The sequence below is a fragment of the Rattus norvegicus genome, chromosome 9, assembly GCF_021556685.1.
Source record: "Rattus norvegicus strain SHRSP/BbbUtx chromosome 9, alternate assembly SHRSP_T2T, whole genome shotgun sequence".
Classification (NCBI taxonomy): domain Eukaryota; kingdom Metazoa; phylum Chordata; class Mammalia; order Rodentia; family Muridae; genus Rattus; species Rattus norvegicus.
In genome coordinates, this window is record NC_141542.1 from 55,475,687 (window position 1) to 55,497,500 (window position 21,814).

Here is a 21,814-nt window from a genome sequence, read left to right on the forward strand (position 1 = left end):
GGATTATATAAACAAATATAGCAACAAGCTCCACATGAAAGACCCCGCAGCTTTCTAAAACCCCCACTGGCGTCTTTCTCTCAGGCCTCCCTCCCTTTCCACAGTCATAAAGATTACTACACATAACCTTGGAACTTTCTTTTTGCCACACGTCCACAAGAGAAAGCCAAACTCTTTGCCAAAATGGATCAAAACTAAATGGATCAAAATGGATCTAAACTAAAATCTAGTTTAGATAACAACTGTTACACAGCAGCTTCCTGCTGGCTTTAGATGGCAAATATTAAGCACACACAGAAATTAAACAGTCTGCATAGGTATAAAGCAATCTCACTAAGATTACCACTGTAAGTGCAAGAGTTATGTCAGGGTGTAACTTTTAATGAAGCAAATTTCTAGAAATTCACAATTACCCTTACCAATCAACTTCATTCTCACAGGAGATTAGGCATGGAATATAAAATGTTATATTTATACAGTTCAAAATCAACAAATTATAAAGTCTACATGAGGAAGGAAAGCTTGGATTCACAGTCCTGACCGCACTGGTGTGACCCGGCCTTCTCAGTTGCCACGGTTCAGTCTACTCTAAGACACAGTGAAAAGCTGTCAGTTATACTTACTGTAACCCACGGAACCTGGCATCCCTGAAGGCTTTCTGTGTTAAGAAGTTTGTAATGATTAGAATACCCATGAAAACATCAGAACAAAAGTAAGCAGAACTGTTTTGAAGAAAACAATTTTAGTATCTACCTGTGTCAGTTACAACAAGGGAAGACCTGCCTGTTTTCACTTTTTTTAACTTTTCCCTTCCTGGAAAGACACCACTACGTTGTCTCTGTAGGGCACTGACAAACTCAGTCAGTTCACACTTCCATGTAGAGATGTGATGCAGTCTTGAACGGGAATAGAAATCTGAAATGAAGCTGCAGTCCGATGGTTTGGATGGCACTGAAGGCGCTACTTTGCTAAGAGTCAGAGCAGAAGTGCTTTTTGTGCTTGAAGGCCCCTGAACAGTGGAGTGGTGAGCACCATTGATTTTAGTGTTACTGTGCAAGGATGGTGAGAGAGAACTAGTTCTGTGTGGACTGCACAAAGTATCTGCATTTGTGGTGCTGTGCTGCAAGTGCTGCCTGCTGCAGTCTCTGAAGTCAGTGCTGCTCTTCTCCGCCCTCTTTTCCTCCTGGGTGGAATCTAAAGAGAGCCTGCTAGCAACACTGTGGTCCACAGGCACCAAGCAGTCCTGCGTCTTTAAGGCACCATTTGAACTGTGAGCATGTCCATTAAAAATGACAGCCGTGTCTCTGGGATGCATCACTCCATTCTGTTTCCTTCCTGGAAACGTCTGCCCCAGACCCTCAGAACTAAAACCGTCATCTGCGCTGTCCTCATTCCAGCTGCTCACGCCATTTGCTTTCACTTCGTTTTCTGTCTCAATCTTCTTAATTATGTGATTTCTAAAGTATAAGGAGAATGTAAGTTAATGTATATGACTTGAAAGCTTAAAATATAAATTCTCTTTATGGCTTACTGTTTCCCTATTAAATACTAAAAAGTTAAACCATAATTATATCTTTTCTATTAAAAAAAAAAAAAAGGTCTAAGTTGCCTACTCCTTAAATGGTTTTCTACTGACATTTATCAAGTAGTGAAATTACAGACATGGACAGGCATGTCCACTGGTGTATTGAAACTTTCTCTAAAAAAAAAAAAAAACACCTCTAACTTCCAAAGCATAGGAGTTGTCATTTATTGACCATGTGAGTAACATCTGCTTTTCATAAAATGAACAATACGCTTTCCTCAGCCCCTGCTCCTAGTTTTACATTTGTTTTTTATGTAAGCCATTCTCTAACACATTAAATCCAATACCAGAAACAGATGGGGTTGAAGACTCCGGTTGGCACCAGTCAACTGAGAGCTGGTAAGACTACACCCAGCTACACACCGGCTGGCTCACTGCTGCTCCAGCTGGTGTGATGAAGAAGCAAGCATGCAGCATTAATTCACTACAGTTTTCACAAGAAAAATGACAGCACTTCAACAATGAACCCAGAAATGTGTATTTAGACGCTACAGATATCCAAAGGCAATCTAGGTCATTGGTCACAAGCTTAGAACTGCATGACCTGTGACAAATGCTACACAAATTCACATCCTGGAGACTCTACATGTTTTTAAGTAATATTAATAACACGAAATTCACTTGTCTTCATAAAGATATATAAGTAACAATATCCAAAACTGGATTGCATCAGTAATTCATCCTTTCAAATGTCTGCCTACAGCAGTACTCTAATTACACTTCGGAATCCAGACTGAGGGTCAGACTACAGCCCTATCAGATGTTGTCATAGGGTAGGTTCTCACCACCCTAGTGCCAACCTGACTTCTGGGTAATGATGGTCTGACTAAATAGAAAAATCATACAAAATAGATACAAAAACAAACAAAAGCCCCACCCATTTCTACTTGTCTCAAGCTCTAGCTGAATCTTTCATGCACTATGACAGCCAATTCTGAGTACAACCAACTCATAAAAGGCCAGTGAAAGAAGAACACAGACTGAAAACAATTAAAAGAAAGCCTCATCAGTCCCAAATGTGAGGATGTGTCTGTTAAGACAAGGATAAAGCAGAAAGTGAAGATCCACTTAAATATATTTAAAATGTAAATTATACTAGCCCTCACCAACCAACCATAACAAAGTGATGGAATACTTTAAAAAAAAAAAAATCAAGCTGGACACAGGACTTAAACCCCAGCATTCAGGAGACAGAGGCCAGCAGATCTCAGTGAGTTCGAAGCCAGCCTGGTCTACAAATTGAGTCCCAGGATAGTCGAGGTACATAGAGAAACCCTGTCTCAAAAACAAAACAATTAGCTTTCCGGGGTCAAAATATTAGGACTCTCTGTATGATCAGTAGTAGAATCACCAACAAAAACACCCGCATTACTGGCAAGAAAACATATTCTTTCTATGCTGTACTTCAGACTAGACAAATACACATTTGGAGAACAGCTGTAAGATATACAGCAAAACACACATTTAAGTAACTAACAATATTTTTATTTGTATTAAAAAGTCAGATCTTAAAGGTCAGATCTTCTTAAAACTAGCATTAGAAATAAAATTGAGAAAAATCTATTTTCTATTTGCATTGGTCTAAGGAGAAAAAAGGCATATTTTGTGGTTTTCCTCACGTTACTAGTGTATTTTTTTTTGACAGTATGCTGAAGACTAGTGGTTTGAAGTATATTAAAGAATTTTGGGGTAGACTTCTAGGTGAGTGTGCTGCTGGTGAGATTCCTCATCTCCCACAGCCAGCCACTCAGTAACAAAGGACAAAGGCAGGGCAGGGCCAATGACCCACTTGATGATGCACAAGCTAAGGCAGCAGGCCTTCTAAAGGAGAAGCTAATGCACTCTGAATTACTACAATTAAAACGTAAATCAACATATTTAAAAAACATACAGAATAAAGTCTAGAGTCACCCCACATCTATAACTAAGAATCAACAACTAATAAACATATATACAGACTTAGAATTACAAATGTTTAGTTTTTCAAAAGTAACCTGCAAATGTAAGCGTTTTAATCACTCCCTGCACATGGAGTATAAGGAAAGTGCAGTTGGTACAATTAGTTGGGTTTCTGGGAAAGTAACATGCTTCAGAAAGCTGCTTATCAGAAATTACTTTTCATGAAAATCCACAAAAAAAATTAAAATATTAGCTAATAAGAGAATTTAGTGTAACTAGAAAACCTTTACACTGTACTTCTCTAACTATTACGAACTGGTTCATTTATAGGAGACACGGCCCTATACATATTTAATGTGTTTATGAAAATTGAATGCCCGGCTTTTAAAATACTTGCTTCTGTCTTCAGTAGAACAGGGCCATACTCACTACTACAAACGTTTTCTGCTGGCTTTCCAATGTACACACTTACACCCTGCTGGTGAACTGTTTGGCTATACTGTTGGCTTTCCAATGTACACACTTACACCCCGCTGGTGAACTGTTTGGCTATACTGTTGGCTTTCCAATGTACACACTTACACCCTGTTGGTGAGCTGTTTGGCTTTCCAATGTACACACTTACACCCTGTTGGTGAACTGTTTGGCTATACTGTGGGCTTTCCAATGTACACACTTACACCCTGTTGGTGAGCTGTTTGGCTATCTCGCTTGGACCTGGTACAGGCTCCTCAGGCTTGCACACAGGAGTGAAGTTGAGACTCTTCTGTGCAGTGGATGGCTTGGTGTATAGTTGATACGGAACAGAAGACAAGAGTCTCCCAGCTTTGATGCTGAAACAAAAAGGCAGTACCAAATCAGTTTCAGACTAGGAGAAATGAGCTTAAGGAATCAAAGTTAGCAGGCCATCTGTTTCCTAGTGTCTTCCCCTCATCTGTTTTAGTGGTCTTAATATACTATTAAATACATTACAAGTAAAAACTAAAATTCAAGAATATAGGACAAAATAATTTATATTAAAATAATTAAACAACCTTTGTGTGTATCAGAGTTGTAAGAGACAAGAGGTTTTCGGTATGATCTCTAGTGGGCTGAGACATATTTAACCATAAGTGTTTGCTACAGCTCAGACACTATGACAAAAGTCTAAGTGAACTCCAGCACTCCAGTACTGAGGGATACCGGCATACTCCCTTTATTCTTCAGAGCTGAAACAAGCTCTGTTTGTGTCTTGAAGCAGCCAGAGCCCCATGTGGCTGAAGGCGGGCCCTGAACTCCTCTCCTGCCTCTACCCTCCAAGTGTTGGGACTACAGGCATATGCCACCCTGTATGCCTTCATCAAGATGTCTTAAATTGATCTTTGCTTGCTAATAAGCTAGGATTTATATTAGCTACTATCTTTATAAATATCATTTCACTTAAAAATTTCAAATAATATTTAAGGCCAATAACAAATTTTAAAACAGGTGGATCTTTAAGTATAAGGGAATGTCTGTCGTCTTACTCCCTCCTTCCTTCACATTTGAAGGGGAGGGTAGGAAGGAGGGAGGGATGGAGATGAACAGATAGAGGCTGATCGACTCAGGGAAGTCAGCGGACAGCTATGGCAGTCATACTCTGACTCCCACTATGCTGTCCTGGGGAATCAAACTCAGGTTGGAGACTTGGCGGCCAGAGTCTTATTTACAGGAGACATTGCTGCAGCCTAGTTTATATCTTTTTCACTAAGTCTTGGGTTTATAAACCAAAGATAAGTACTAAAACTTTCTCTTTAAAATTATTCAGGAAAATAATAAAAAAATTTATCTCATGAATCAAAAAAGTCAACATTTTAAAAATGTTCCTCTACCTTCTGCATAGCTTGAGACAAACTGAGGGAAATAATCGAACTGTCTTACAGACAACCACCTCTAAGTCTTGTGTCAACAATCAGAGCACCCTTGTGAGATACTCTGAAAATGAAACTAAGTAATTAGATAGCCATTGTCCTTTGTATAATTATACTGGTAGATATTTAATACTTCTCCTGAATGTACCTAATACTACATCTAAATGATAAAACTACTAAATCACAAAGTAAAGGATATAAGCTAGAAAGGTTTACTTTTCATTTACCTAAATGTATTAAGGCAAATCAAAATTATAAATTATGTTACAACACCAGAACCAAAAAATTCAAAATCCTCGCATTAGACATCTGTTACTTCACATTCTTTGTCACATCTACTTCCCCCTCTTACTGCCCAAACAAAGATGTGCCTCCCACAGCTCCATTTATGACAACTCACCTGCTCCCTGCATCCTCGAACAGAGACACTTAACACTTAACAACGAGAATCCTTTGTAACTCCATCCTTTCAACATGGATGACAATAACGAAGGGATAGCACAAAATCACACCCATGCAAACCACTTGCACATTTTAAGTAAACCAAGAGGCAAAGGACAAATTAAATCCATCCCATGCCTATGTGTCTACCTTAATGGGCCTCAAGGACAGCAGGCAGGGCAACTCAGATCAACACCGAGCACCCAAGGGCATAAGACCGAGTTCCCCTCCTAAGCACGACATAGCCTGGCGGGATTAGTCTTGTAAGTCCACAGAGAACATTAGAACACAAGATAGCCAACGGAAATACAGCAGGTCTCGAGTCACAGATCCTTAAGATGATTAGTAAAATGAGTAGAAGGCAGAACACAAAAGTATATATATTGTAATATTAAGCAATTATATATCACTTGTACACTCAATTATCTCTGCTTATCCATTAATTACATCTTCAGGTATATGGGCAGAAACATTTATAAAAGTGTATTTTTAAAATATTTCTATTCCAGCTAGGGAGAGGACTCGGTGCTAAGCTCTGGCCACAAGAGCGTAGAGCTGAGTGTGGCACCCATGGTAGCCGGCTGTGCTGACACACCTGAAACTCCTGTGCTCAGGCGGCTCACTTCAACAGTCCAGCCAAAACAGTGAGCTCCGGCTCAGAGAGACCCTGTCTCTAGAAATGTACGATAAGGGGTCTTTGCTCTAAGACAGACAGGCAGACAGAATCACACACACACACACACGCACGCACGCACGCACGCACGCACGCACGCACGCACGCACACACACATGAAAACAAACAAATAATCATCTACTTAGATGAGTCTTCTTATCCTACTATAGCACAGGCTAGCCTAGAGGTCAAAGTCCTCCTGCCTCTCTGCCTCTCGAATGCTGGGTTTCACGTACAAGCTCCAATGTCTGCCATCCTTTAGAGAGTGAGGAATGATTCCCGCTTTACCGTCCATGTAGCCCAGGTAAAATTCTCCAAGTAAACTTAGAGCTCAGTGCTCTGAATTATATCCTACTCTCATCAACTGCCAATGACTTTAAATTAGCAGGTAAAGCAGATCCCAAATTTTTAAAATAAAAAAATAGCCTCTGCATCTGTAATAATAGAGCTTTCTTATACGAAAACAATAGAGCTTTCTTATATGAAGATAGTTCTGAAATCAGATGTTGTATGGTTCTAGCCAATGCTGTTGTCATTCTCTGTCAGAAAACCATCATGGAACGCCTGCACGGCCATTTGGGTATGGACCTTCTTTTCTCAGGAGTGGGCTTCAGATGACAAAGGCTAAGGATGTGCTGAGAAATAACGAGGATCCATCTTCTCTACTTACGGCCTGGGTGTCCTTATACTAGGATACCCTTAACACTAGGGTATCCTTAACACTAGGGTATCCTAACACTAGGGTATCCTTAACACCAGGGTATCCTAACACTAGGGCACCCTTAACACTAGGGTACCCTTAACACTAGGGTACCCTAAAACTAGGGTATCCTTAACACTAGGGTATCCTAACACTAGGGCACCCTTAACACTAGGGTACCCTTAACACTAGGGTACCCTAAAACTAGGGTATCCTTAACACTAGGGTATCCTAACACTAGGGTATCCTTAACACTAGGGCACCCTTAACACTAGGGTATCCTTAACACTAGGGCACCCTTAACACTAGGGCATCCTTAACCCTAGGGTACCCTTAACCCTAGGGTACCCTTAACACTAGGGTACCCTTAACACTAGGGTACCCTAACACTAGAGTACGCTAACACTAGGGTACCCTTAACACTAGGGTACCCTTAACCCTAGGGTACCCTTAACCCTAGGGTACCCTTAACACTAGGGTACCCTTAACACTAGGGTATCCTAACACTAGGGTACCCTTAACACTAGGGTATCCTAACACTAGGGTACCCTTAACACTAGGGTATCCTAACACTAGGGTACCCTTAACACTAGGGTACCCTTAACACTAGGGTACCCTTAACACTAGGGTATCCTAACACTAGGGTATCCTAACACCAGGGTATCCTTAACACCAGGGTATCCTAACACTAGGGCACCCTTAACAATAGGGTACCCTTAACACTAGGGTACCCTAAAACTAGGGTATCCTTAACACTAGGGTATCCTTAACACTAGGGTATCCTAACACTAGGGTATCCTAACACTAGGGTATCCTTAACACTAGGGCACCCTTAACACTAGGGTATACTTAATACTAGGGTATACTTAACACTAGGGTACCCTTAACCCTAGGGTACCCTTAACACTAGGGTACCCTTAACCCTAGGGTACCCTTAACACTAGGGTACCCTTAACCCTAGGGTACCCTTAACACTAGGGTATCCTAACACTAGGGTATCCTTAACACTAGGGTATCCTTAACACTAGGGTATCTTTAACACTAGGGTATCCTTAACACTAGGGTACCCTTAACACTAGGGTACCCTTAACACTAGGGTTTCCTTAACACTAGGATATCTTTAACACTAGGGTACCTTAACACTAGAGTATCCTGAACAGTAAGGTATCCTTAACACTAGGGTACACTTAACACTAGGGTATCCTTACGCATCCAGAACTGAAATCCTCTCTGCCCATTCCAAATTACCCAACCTTCTAGTCATCTACCAAAATAGCACAAGTTCAGAAACAGAAAGAAACAGAAAGAATATGGTTATAGCTTCCTGCTCTTGCTCCTATACAGTCCACAATGTTCCCTTCATGTTTTACATTCTCAAGGGTAAGGAACCTTATTTATTTTTCTTCACTTTCCATGTGTATGGGTGCTCTGACTGCACATGTCTGCATTGTGTGCATGCCTGGTGCCCACAGAGGCCACAAGAAGTACCAGATGCCTTAAACTGGAATTAGAGACATTCATAACGTGCCATGTGAGTGTTGGGAATCAATCCTGGGTCGCCTACAAGAGTTGCCAACACTTTTCACATCTGACCCATCTCTACATCTCTGAAAGCTTAGTTTCTAGTACTCACTTCAGAACCAAGTGTAAGTGGTTGAGAGAGATAGCCTCAAACACTGGTGTTAGCTAGAGTTAATCTAGAAAGAATTATCTCAGAATGCATAGGGCTATGAGAGAATAATGTGAATATCAAGATTAACATGTAATGTTCTTAATATCTATATTAAATTAGTTAGAACCCCAAGTTTTACTCCATGGCAATATAGTCTACAGAATATAAGACATTATAAACAAGCAAATGTACCATTTGGGAATTAGGGGAAAAAAAAGATCACCTCCAAAAATTAGTCCTATAGCAAACTTGGGAAACTGCCTTAACGTGAAACAAAACCTGCTCCTCCATCTATCTCCCTCCAGTCACGCACAAGCTACATACACATGAACCTGATGAAAGGGAACGGATGGCCATGGGCAGGACTGAATGCTAAGACCCTAGCTAAGAAAACCAAGCGCGATCAGTAAAAGCTTAGGACAGCGTTCTTGCAGTGTGCTCCCTCCCTCGGCTAACAGAGTAGATGGGTCAGTAGGATGATGTCCGAAGAGCACCTCTACATTATGCTGCAAAGTTCACACTGTTTGTTCCTTGGAAATATCAAGATTTATAATCATGCCTATGATATCTGCTTAGGTTTAATGCATACTTAGGCAATTCCAACAAAAGCAACACTCTAAACACCTTTAAAACTGCTCAAAGAAACAGAGAAAAACTGATTAAAAAAATAGGATATACCAACTGTTAAATACAAATATGTATAACAAAAATCTCATTTAAAGGCTGCTGAGATCAACATGACTAGGAGTAGTGTACAAAAACCAAGTCCTATGATTTAAGCAAAACTATTTCATGCTATAATAATATAACAGATTTGACATTTATCTTACATATTGAGATTTATGCTTCCACAAAAGATACATACAAAATATGATCCAGTTACCCCTAACTCTATTCCTCTATACCAAGGCTAGATAAATGGTATAGATTAGACACACTCAGTAATCAGAAAAATCTGAATCTTCTCATCCATAAATGAGGTCAACAGGCCATCTAAGTTATATACACTCATTTAAAGGATGACTGAGCATTATTAAATTTGGACATGAACCCCAAGTTATTCCCGAGTCCAAGGATCATCTTTTCTACTCTCAACCTGCTTCCTGTGTGACTTCATCCACTTTGCAATGGTGAGTAAACTCTGTAGAATACATTCAAGATTTCTGTAGAATTAGTTAAAACTATAATTACAGGGAAAAAAGGATTTGGGGGATGAAGAGATGGCTTATCAGTTTTTTTAATGTATTACTAGTATTGCATAGAATCTGATGCCCTCTTCTGGCCTCCAGGGCACACGCATGTACATTTGATTCATGTAGATACATGTGCACACACTGTACACGGCAAGAACTGACTGCTGCAGGTTGTTCTTTGACCTTTATGTGTGCATGATGGCACGCACGCACACACACAGACTGACTTAGAAAGGAACTTTCTAAGTTTGTTTTATTAGCATCCCACCATACAACCTGACTATGATCTTACACTGAAATAGTATGTATGTATGTGTATGTAAGCATTCGTGTTGTGTGAGCAGTGGGCAGTCTCAGGTATCCAGCTTGCACTTTCAATCTTGAGACAAGGTCTCCTTATATACTACTGTGTACATAAAACTGGCTGGCCTGAGGGATTCTCCATCCCCTGCCTCCCCTCACCATATTAGTTCCAGATGTGTGTTGCAGATCTGGCTTTTGATGGTTTGGGGATATATAAAGACCTTCAGACTTCTGCAAGCACATTACCTACCGAGCCATATAACCTCCTCATGATACTTATTACAATTTATCCATGAATAAACTCATGACTTTAGTATTAACTCACTTATAAACTTACATGTATTTTTAAATTTTATATATATGTGTGAATGTGTGTGTGTGTGTGTGTATATATATATATATAGTTTATATGTATAAAACTTCAAATAATCCATCTTTTACATTTCAGTTTATCACCAAAGTTCCAGAAGATCTATTCTAAGTTAGAAAATAATTATAAGTAAATTTGCTCAATAATTACATTTTATCATTTCTAAACTAATAAAAGAGATAAGAAAGTACGATCAACAAAAACTAATAGGCTCCAAACGTGGCAATTCCCAGCATACAAGAGACTGACACAGGAGGGCCAAGATGGGGACAAGGCCAGTCTGTGCTACTAAGACTGCCTTCAAAAACCCAAAAATTAATACAAATCTTAAGGGATGTGTACAGTGCCCTAGGTTCTATTTTTTTGTTGTTTGTTTGTTCTTGTTTTTAATATTATTAAAGCCAAACAAAGTAACAGTATTGCAAACTGTTCTCCTCTGACCCTACTGTCAGAAATTCAGGTCCATATTAGCTTGTTTATATTAACATGGGGGGAGGGAGTAAAAAAGCTGTAGACTGCTTACTTTGCTTTCTAGTTCTTTGATAAACACCATGACCGAAAGCAACTTGGAGAGTAAGGGGTTAATTCATCACACAGCTTAGAAGTCCTCATGAAGTCAGGGCAGGAACTCAAGACAGAAACATGGAGGCAGAACTCTTAGTAGATGCCGTGCAGAAACGCTACTTATCTGCTTGCTTTCCAGATGTGGCACAGCTCACACTGGGCTGAGACATTCTACAAATCACTACTGAAGAAAGTGTTCCAGATTTCCCTATTGATAATCTGACGGAGGGAATTTCTCAACTGAGGTTCCCTCTTCCCAAATGACTAACTCGTGTCAACTTAACAAAAACTGACCAGCATACACAAACACATTATAAACAAAGATGCAACTTACTCTGTGTAAAGCCCACTGTTGTGTCCATATAGGCGAGCTCCACTAGGCAGTACAAGGCTTTGTTAACTGGTACTTCCCAAGAACAAACTACCCCACCCAGCATTACGTATATGAAACTTGAACAGACAACGCATCTCTTGTCCCCTCCTACACATGACTGCATCGTGCTGCCCGCCTGTGCATCTCCTCTGCTTTCTGGCAGCTGAGGTGGCCACACTATTTGCCACAGTTCTGCATTTGAAATGGCTTCCAAGGCATACCATGTGTTTAGACTTAGTCAGCAGACATTTGAAAGTGGGGCCTGTTTTGTAACAGAAATAAAAAGCACTTACTGGTTTAAACTTACCTTTCCACAATCCATTCAGGTCGAATTACTTTTTCCCCCTTTAGTTCTTTAATTTTGGCATTAGGAAGATTTGTAGCAATGATGTGTGTCGTTTTGGATCTAGAATAATACACATGGTATTGACCTCCATGCAACATCATTAGATTTCTTAATTCCTCAGCAGAAGGATCTGTAAAAGTCAGTACTGAAATATATCAACAGTTTAACGTACAAGGCCGCAGAACGTTAGGTTGTAATAATCCCTTAGCCAGGCCGACTGACAGAACCACACTGGCTCACACTCTCCTTGGCTATGCTGCCATAAAACAGAAACTGAGTGATAACACTACGCTGCCTTGACACATATTTTCTCCTGGCTGCAGGGGACCAAGACAAAAACATCTACTGACAAACGACATCTAGCAGAGCAAGTAAGTGCCAAATCCTAATAAGGCAAATGCTTATAAGTTTTTAGCATATCTGATATCAAGACTTTAAAAAACTTTCCCTGCTCCTGTCTGACTTCTCTATCTGGAAGCAGTTCTCCGCCTTGGCCTCTCACCCCTGAAAATGTATGCCTGCTCCAAGTTGTCTGTCTGTTCCTTGATCAGGAGCACCTTCTCAGCTGCGGCATCGTCTGCTGCCACACTACTCCCTCACCCTAGCTAAACTGTACCTGTAAGCAGCTCTGGGCCTGTGGACTGTCCACAGTAGTTCACAGGAGACAGACACACTCCCGAGCATCCAGCTATGCTTCCCAAGCACTTACATACAAATTCTGCCCTAAGTATAACTGGCCTCAGGGGCTCTGAGCAAATAGGTTGGAAAGCTAAGGGAAGGGGCTCCCTCTTCACAGCCTTGGAAGTTATTCTCCACACTGTGGTGTGCTTCCAAGGGCTCCTGTGAGGTTATTCACATTCCTGCCTGAAATCCTTTACACACTGCTATACAATGTAAACTTAATAAATTCATTCATGGGGTTGGGGATTTAGCTCAGTGGTTGAGCGCTTGCCTAGCAAGCGCAAGGCCCTGGGTTCGGTCCCCAGCTCTGAAAAAAAAAAAAAGAAAAAAGAAAAAAAAAATAAATTCATTCATTCTTTAGGGCACTGATTCTCAACCTGTGGGTTATGAACCCAATGGGTGGGGGTGGGGGCTAAATAATCCTTTCACAGGGGCACCTTTGACCATCAGAAAACACAGATATTTACATTATGATTCATAACAGCAGCAAAATAACAGCTATAAAGTACAACAAAAATAATGTTATGGTTGGGGTCAGCACAGCTTGAGAAACTGTTCTATTAAAGGGCTAGGGCAGTAAGAGGGTTAGAACCACTGCCTTAGGGCAAGCTTTGGTTTATCATGGGACCTGAGGAGGAAACAGACTATGTCTTATGTCTCCCCTCACTGGAAGAAAAATCCTCCAATAGCAGACATGCCATAGCATTTGTTCTTGGAAGTTAATAAGACAATTTTGTGAAGCTTGTTCTCTTTCCACTTTTTTGTAGTAGTGGTTTGAACTGAGGTCACCATATTTATGAGGTGAGCATCTTTGCCCTGTGAGCCCTCTCACTTGTCCCAAGCAATATCACTCTATTAGGCTGGCCTATAGACAAGTCTTTCAGACATTTTCTTAACTAGCGATCCATGTGAGAGGGCTCAGACCACTGTGGGTACTGCTACCACCTCCAGGGAGGTGGTCCTGGGCTGTATAAGAAAGCAAGCTATGCACACCAGTGGACAGAGCTTCACTTCCCTGCCTTGCCTTCTCTCAGTGATAAGACTGTTGCCTAGGGATGGAGAGATGGCTCAGCGGTTAAAAGCACTGACTGTTCTTCCAGAGGTCCTGAGTTCAATTCCCAGCAACCACATGGTGGCTCACAACCATCTGTAATGAGATCTGATGCCCTCTTCTGGTGTGTCTGAAGACAGTGACGCGTACTTTAAAAAAAAAAAAAGATTGTGCCCTGAAAGAAAGTGTTAGCAAAAGAAACCCCTTTCCCCTCAAGTTGCTTTTGATCATTGTTTTATGGTTTCTGGTTCAGACCACTCCCAGCAGTATGGTGATATTACAACTGGGAGGGAGGGTATTCTTAAGAGACTCCCTCCAGGAACCACCTGCCTTTTCCTTTTCTTAAATCTCATGCTTTTCCCCCCATGTTATATAACTTACACAGATACTAAGTTCCGACAATCATGGTATGATGCAGTTTTGTACTATAGAAAAATTAGCAAAATTTACAGTATGTGCTAATTGCAATAAATAAAAGGAACAGAGAGTGAGAAAAATGGCTATTTATATAAGCATATGATTGAAAATACTTTACCATCCTAATATACAAATATGAAATCACTTTATCCAGTTTTTCATGCAAATAATACTAAGCATCAATGTGATGATGACTATTGATTATCTGCTTCCCTGGATTAAGGAACACCTAAGGAATCGAGGAAGCACATCTGAGTATGTCTGCACTGGTCATTCCAGAGGTAATTAGCAGAAGAGGGGTCTGATCCAATCAGTGGGATTTATAGTGGGATGGCCATCTGGAGGAAGCAGGGCATGTGGGCAAGCCTCTGAGGTGAGGACACCCTGCCCAAGCCTCTTGCTGTATTCCCTGGTTCCTCTCTGGCATGAAGTGAACAGTTCTTCTGTCACAAGTTTCTGCTGTCATTATGTCCTCTGAAACTGTGAGCTTAAACACAAGCTTCCCTGTATCCTTAAGTTGTTTCTTTCCATTGGGCTGTATTGTTACAGTAGCCCAAGATAGTCTAAGAACCAAACTCAAGCCTGTGCTCTCCATGAAGCCAGATAAACAAGTACAGGCCGAGTACAATACATGCAAAGAACAAAGAGAAAGCTGGAAAGGGCCTCAACAACTCGAGGAGGCACAAGGGCTCTTTTAGGAAGAACATTTTGAGGAGTCAGACACATAAAGAGAGGAAGCAAAGAAATAGCAAAGGCTCTGGTGTGCTCTCTGGTCTACCAGTTCACAAAAGATTCTCCTAGACACAAAGGGATAAGACTCAGGTTTCAAAGAAAATGTTTCTAGCAGTGCTGAGATACAATTCAACACTACAGACTGGCTTAGAGAAAGGAAAAATCTAATTTGATCTGCATCTCCATGGATAACGACCAAATCCAGTTCATAGGCGTCATCAGAGGCAAAGAACAGAAACAAAACTCCCCAAGTATAAAAACAGTCATGAAACCTCAGCGGTTAGGAGCACTGACTGCTCTTCCAGAGGACCTGAGTTTAATTCCCAGCAACCACATGGTGGCTCACAACCATCTGTAATGAGATCTGATGACCCCTTCTGGTGTCTGAAGACAGCAACAGTGTACTAACATAAAGTAAATAAATAAGTAAAACCTGAGCAAACCTGACAAAGGAAATAAAAAATAAGACAAAATCCAAGCAACACTAGCACTGCTTTAATCAAAACCAAGAAAACGCCTGTTTATCCAACTCCGACAGCATAAGCTTCTGAGACATTTTTCCTTTGGCTCCCATCTAACTCACAGACTTTGTTACAAAAATCAACATTCTCTATCAATCACTTTCTTTTCAATCAATATCTTTTCAAACAGTTCCTAATACTCAAGGAAAATCTAAAATATATTTGTTCAATCAACTAAAATAAAGTAAAATGGGAAAGAAGACTCACTGACTAGGAAACAGAGAAAATGTCAACTCTACCCACTGATCTGTGTGTCTGACACTACTCACTACCCACGTCCAGAGCAAGGTTACTGTATACGTAGGATTAACTCCAGAATGTATTCTAATGCTTACATGACAGGCCCAGGACCAGGACAGCCAAACAAACTTCATTCAGAAGAAGCAAGGAAAGGACACTACAGTAAGGCTGACTCCAGGGGACAATAACGTAAACTGTGGCACTGCTACAGGAACAGACATAGGGGGAGTAGTCAGGGAGAACAGTGACTCACAGCTATAATCCCAACACTAGAGAAGCTGAGGCATGAGCAGCACACCCTCAAGGTTAGCCTGAGCTATACAGCAGGGCTCTGTCTGGGTAAAAAATAAAAAGAGAGAGAGAGAGAGAACTCAGAAACACACCCACTCACACATGCCCTAATGATTGTTTAAAAACGGTCTTACTCTTGTGTACAACGGGGAAGGGGTGCCCATGCGTGTGGCAGCTCACATGTAGAGCTCGCAGACCAGCTCCGATGAGTCCGTTGTCTCCTTTCCCCTTTAGATGGGTCCCAGGGGTCAAGCTCAGTTTATCAGGCTTGCACAGAAAGCACGCTTTACCTGTGCAATGACCTATCCTGCCAATCCCCAAGTGAGTTTGCTGGCTGTTCACGGGGGTAGGGGTGGGGGTGGGGATATCAAATGAACCCAAACCTCAAAATGGGCCACAAAAATATAAACTCTTACCAGAGGAGATCTGGAAACACAATTGTTGGAATGTGTTTCCCGTTAAGGACTGCAGAGACAGCGGCTGCCTGGATAAGAAAAGGTGCTTGCTGCCAAGCCTAACAATCGGAATTCAATCCCTGGGACCCACTGGGTGACATGAAGAATAACCGATCCCTACAAATAGTCTGAGCTCCATGTAATGGACAACTTTCCCAATTGACAAGGTTTTTAAATTATAAAAGCAATTAAATTGTTACTTAATCATTAAAATTGTATGTTTGGCCCAGGAAAACAAAACAAAACAAAACAAACACTTGAGAAATTATTAGCAAACCACATGCACAACAGTAAAAGAGCAGTGGTTCTCAACTTTCCAACCCTGAGATCCTTGAATACAGCTCCTGTGGATGTGCTGTGGTGACCCCAATCATAACGTTATTTTTGTTGCTACTTCATAACTAACTTTGCTACTGTCATGAATTATACTGTAAGTACATGTTTCCAGATGGTCTTAGGCAGCCCTGCAAATGGGTCATGACCCACAGCTGCCAATTCTAAGCCAGGGGACTTGGGGTTTACATGCTGCATTATCCATCAGTTTTGCTTGGTCCAGCATTCTCCGACTATGTCCCCATTCTTCCTTTTAGGAATAGTAATGTGTATCTGTGCCACTGTATGTCGAAATTAATTCACTTTTAGAAGTCACAGGGTTTTATTGAAACTGGGGAAGACGTAGGGGGCTTTGAAGGATTAAATACATGCTGGCTACATTATAAAAATGGCTGCTGAGCCTTTGGAGCCTGGGAGGGAATGTGGTGGTTTAAATGAGAATGTCTCCCATGGGCTCGAATATCTGAACCCTGGTGTTAACCTTACAGGCTACACCTTACTAGGGCAGGCTCTGAGGCTAGTATGTAGACTAGCCTCAATTCCTGTTCACTCTCTCGGCTTCATGATTCGGGTTTAACATGTGATCTCTCAGCTCCCTGCCATGATGGTCTGATCCCTCTGGAAACACAACCAAAATAAACTTTCTTCCAAGAATTGCCTTGGTCATGGAATTTCATTACAGCAACAGAGAAGTAAATAATATGGATGATAAATAACTGGACAAGATATAAAAATATTCCCAATCCTAAAAAGCTCATGATAAAATTGGGCACCAAGAAAGTAAAAAGAATTCAACCTGTATATCCATTAACGTAGATGGCAACTCCACTAAATATGGCAGACGCTGTCCCATCCTTCTGCTTAGCCGCATCTGAGCGGAACTGCTCCTCCAGCTTCTGGACTTTGGCAGCCATGTATCCACCCTACAAGCAAGGAAAGGCACGAGAATGAACAGCCGCTACAGCTGCCTGCCACACACTTTTAAAGACCAGTACAGTCTTCTCACCTTTTTAAACCTTAAAATAATTAGGCGACTGTTTTATTGTGTCTTCGAAGTAAAGCTATAGGTGACAACTATGGTGCACAATTTGTCCAAACAGAAAATCACTTGTTTTTAATTAAAATTTTACATGTTCATTATAATTGTTTTCAGGAAACAGATATAAAGAAAATTAAAATGGATGCAATCCCATTCACTAACATTTTGGAAAGCTATTTCAAGCCTTTCTGTGTCTACACACACAGGTACTATTCCTTATTCCCACTGCTTTACTCAAAGCTATCACTCCAGGTAACATGACAAGCTGAGCAATAGCTGCAGTGTTCTACTATACAGACTGCTAACTGACTACACTCTCTTCACCATACAGACTGCTAACTGACCACACCCTATCTACTGGAGATTTACATATTTTTTTCCTATTTCTCAGTATTAGCAATGCTGAGATAAAATATATTAAATTGAATGTAAAAATATCTACTTCCTCAGGACAAAACTCTTGACAGTAAAATAAAGTTCAAGGGTTAGGATTTATGGACAATGTTAAGGTGTTCAATGCACTGTGAAAAACAGAAAAAGTTGGTACAATAAAAATCACATGTTATACCTTAAGCCATATGACAAACTAAAATGAACAAAAGTCATCTAGACATTTAACTATTCACTAAAACCCACCCATTTTTCCCAGCCATCCTCCTCTGCTCGCTTCCTCCATCCACCTCGCCTCATGGTGGAGCTTCTGTGGAGAGAAAAACAGTCAATCTTAGCCACAATGTACTCTTCATGGACATTTTATCAAAGAAAATGGGAAATTTGAAAATTCAGACACTCAATGGACATAGACTGAAGTTCAATGCTAAGTGAACCTCCTCAATGCACCATCCTCGGTGGCTTTATCTGTGCAATCTGTCCAGAGCCCCCTCCCTACATGGTTAAGCCTCATGTTTAAACACTTTTCAACTGGGAATTAAGGGCTGGGTAGGGAAAGGAACGACACTTAACATTCACTTTGCATAAAACATCAATAAACCCAACACAATCACACTTATTTGTTACCACTAATTAAACAAGCCAAATCCCTTCATCAAGATCTACAACGGCTCTTAAACTGTGTCACACTAGATACTCAAGAATGCACACACAGTGTAACACATCTGTCCTACAAAAGGTCTCCCCAAGAAGTTCATTAAAAGAATGTATCATAGGGAAATGATTATCATGACAACAAATTAATAGATCTGGCATTTTTATTTTAAAAAACATAATTTATGGTTTTTTTTATGTGTCTTGATAACTTTGCCTGCATGTAAGTCTGTATGAGGGTGCCAGAACTCCTGGAACTGGAGTTACAGGCAGTTGTGAGCTGACATGTGGGTGCTGGGAATTGAACTCAGATCCTCTAGAAAAGCAGCCAGCGCTCTTAACCTGAGTCATTTCTCTGGCCCCTAGATGTGGTGTCCTTAAGGTAACACTTAATCAGCTGTACCACAATACCAAGATTACCAAATGATGGCTGTCTCAAGCTTCAGGCTTAGGGACAGAAAGCCAGTTAAGTCATTCTAAGGACAAAATAATTCACTAAATGAATTCTTATGAAGTCCAGTTCTTCTAGTCACAAGTTGGGCTATCACTGCGTTATCTTTCATAAATTAATACAATATTTAGATTGTTCTGTAATTACATAGGTTTATATACTTATGTACACTATCAAAGTTAAGCTAGCGTTGGTAAGATTTATGAGAATATTTAACACTTAAAACATTTTATCCGGGGTTGGGGATTTAGCTCAGTGGTAGAGCGCTTGCCTAGCAAGCGCAAGGCCCTGGGTTTGGTCCCCAGCTCCGAAAAAAAGAAAAAAGAAAAAAAAAATTTTATCCACACACAATTTAGTTTTTGAAATGGTTTTGATTTGGTTTCTCTTCCTGACACTTGTATTAACGACCTTTATATACATGAAAGATGGCTAAAGTCATGCAGAAGTTGTCAGCTAAGTTCTAGGAGTGAGAAACAATTAAAATGTTTTAGGGGCATATGTAAAAGACCTTGAGAATAAATTACTAATTCTGTGGACAAAAGAGGTTTGCTTTTAAATTTGCTCCCGGCAGGTGCCAGGGTATTCCACGGTGTGTTCATTATAAAGCCCAGAATTGCCAGATGTTTCTTTTAAATTCTCCTTAAGTGGCTTATTTGCTAGTCTTAATGACTTCATCCCTTAAGAGTCAAAGAAATTCCTAACAAAATGACTGATTCAAAAAAACTCTCAAATCTATGCACCCACTTTTACAAGCAATGGCTTGAGAATTCTGCTAATGTGCATGCCACAGTCATTTAATGCAACCACCCACAGTCATCGGAGTGAGAATGTCCCCACAGGCTCGGACATTTGAACACACAGGTGGCGTTGTCTGGAAGGGATTAACAGGTATGGCCTTGCTGGAGAAAGTATGTCATGAAGAGGCTTTGAGAGGCTGACGACCGCTGCCATTTTGAGTTTGCTCTCTCCTTAGTACTTTGTGGCCAAGAAGTGAGCTCTCAGCACTCTGCTCCAGCTGCCGTGCCTGCTGCTTACTGACATGCTCTCCCTCATGTGGGCAGTAGTTCCCTGGAACTGTGAGCCCAAACAAACCTCACCTTTCATAAGCTGCCTCGGCCATGGTGCTCTATCACAACAGAAAAGTAACTAAGACACCATTTTGCTGCTAAGTGAAAAGTCAATCAAATAATAAAATATATCTTAAAATTTAAAGGCAGGCATGGTGGAAGGTAGAAGAAGGAGAATAAGGAGTTAAAGGCCAGCCTCAGTTACAGAATGAGTTCAGGACCACTCTGGACCACATACACTCAGTCTCAAGGAAGGGGGGGGAGAGAAAGGAAAAGAAGGAAAAAGGAAGGGGGAGGAAAAAGAGAGAGTCAAAGACAGACAGACATGGAAGAATAAAGAAAAAATTTTAATGTATTTAATTAATTAGATTATTAAAGAGCACCTTCTGCTGTGAAAAAAAGCCAGTGAAAAACTCCTTACTGATGTATGACACTGAGAAAGACTATGGATATGGATCAGGGGTACAACACTTGCCTGTCATTCAAGAGGCTATGGGTTTGGTGTCAATACTGAAGGAAAAACACAAAACCAAACAAGCCCCACAAGAAAATAAAACTATGTTTTCTATACAAAATGGTCGCAAGGCAAAGACTCCTCCCAAGTAGTGGAAATTAGTCAAGTATCAGAAGAGAACAAAATTTACAAAGACCTGCTGCTTCTCCCCAATGGGATGCTTTCCCCTCTGAGAATAATCTGTCAACTGCAGCGGAGTGGCTGAAGAGTGGCCATGTTTAAACAACCACCACACTAAAGGAATGAGAACTGGAGTCCAAGAACCTTCTAAATGTACTGATCTCTGTATTGGGGTTACCATCTTAGACAGAAGAACAAACTAGAAGGAAACAAATCAAGCTTTGCAGAAATTAAACCCCACCTCACATTAGTTCATCTGTCAAGTGGACTGAGGTAACCCTGGCAGAGAAGCAAGGACAGCACGTTTGTTTACTTGTCTCTACAGCCAATTTACAAATACGACCATGACACAAAGAAATAGACTATACAATGAATGAAATCTTAGTGGGTAGTGAACTTAAGCCTTTTAAGTAATCATGCTATGTTCAAGGAGAAAAAATGATAAAAATTAACTTATAAAAGGATAATCTATAAAAGTCTTTAGCCTTAAAACAAAATACAAATATGGTGGATCATGCCTGTTGTTCAGGAGTCTGAGATAGGAGGAGAGCCAAAAGTTCAAGGTAAGCTTGGGCTACATAGGAGTTCCAAGTTCAAGGCCAGCAAGGGCTACAGAATAAGAAATTACCTGTTTTATGGAGGGGAGAGCAAAGCTCTTAACAAATGAACTCAAGGAAAGCATTTTCAGCAGCAGGAGTGTGAAAGTTTGTATGTGCTTGGGCCAGGGAGTGGCATTATTAGGAGGTGTGGCCCTGATGGAGTAGGTGTGTCACTGTGGGTTTGGGCTTAAGACCCTCACCCTAGCTGCCTGGAAGCCAGTATTCTGCTAGCAGCCTTCAGATGAAGATGT

General features: G+C 40.8%; 1 protein-coding gene across 31 annotated transcripts in view; it reads right to left on the bottom strand.

The window, feature by feature from the left end:
- The window catches only part of Rev1 (REV1, DNA directed polymerase), a 72,810-nt gene that overhangs the window by 28,642 nt on the left and 22,354 nt on the right, over window positions 1–21,814 (bottom strand). For 14 of the 31 annotated variants that reach the window (XM_087566072.1, XM_087566059.1, XM_087566051.1 and 11 more), the window contains 5 exon segments: window positions 18,405–18,468; window positions 17,526–17,652; window positions 11,970–12,138; window positions 4,165–4,317; window positions 754–1,457 (listed from right to left, as the gene is read on the bottom strand). In XM_087566072.1, coding sequence (XP_087422198.1) covers window positions 754–1,457; window positions 4,165–4,317; window positions 11,970–12,138; window positions 17,526–17,652; window positions 18,405–18,458 — 1,207 coding nt within the window. In that variant the 5' untranslated portion in view covers window positions 18,459–18,468. 31 annotated transcript variants of the gene reach the window in all.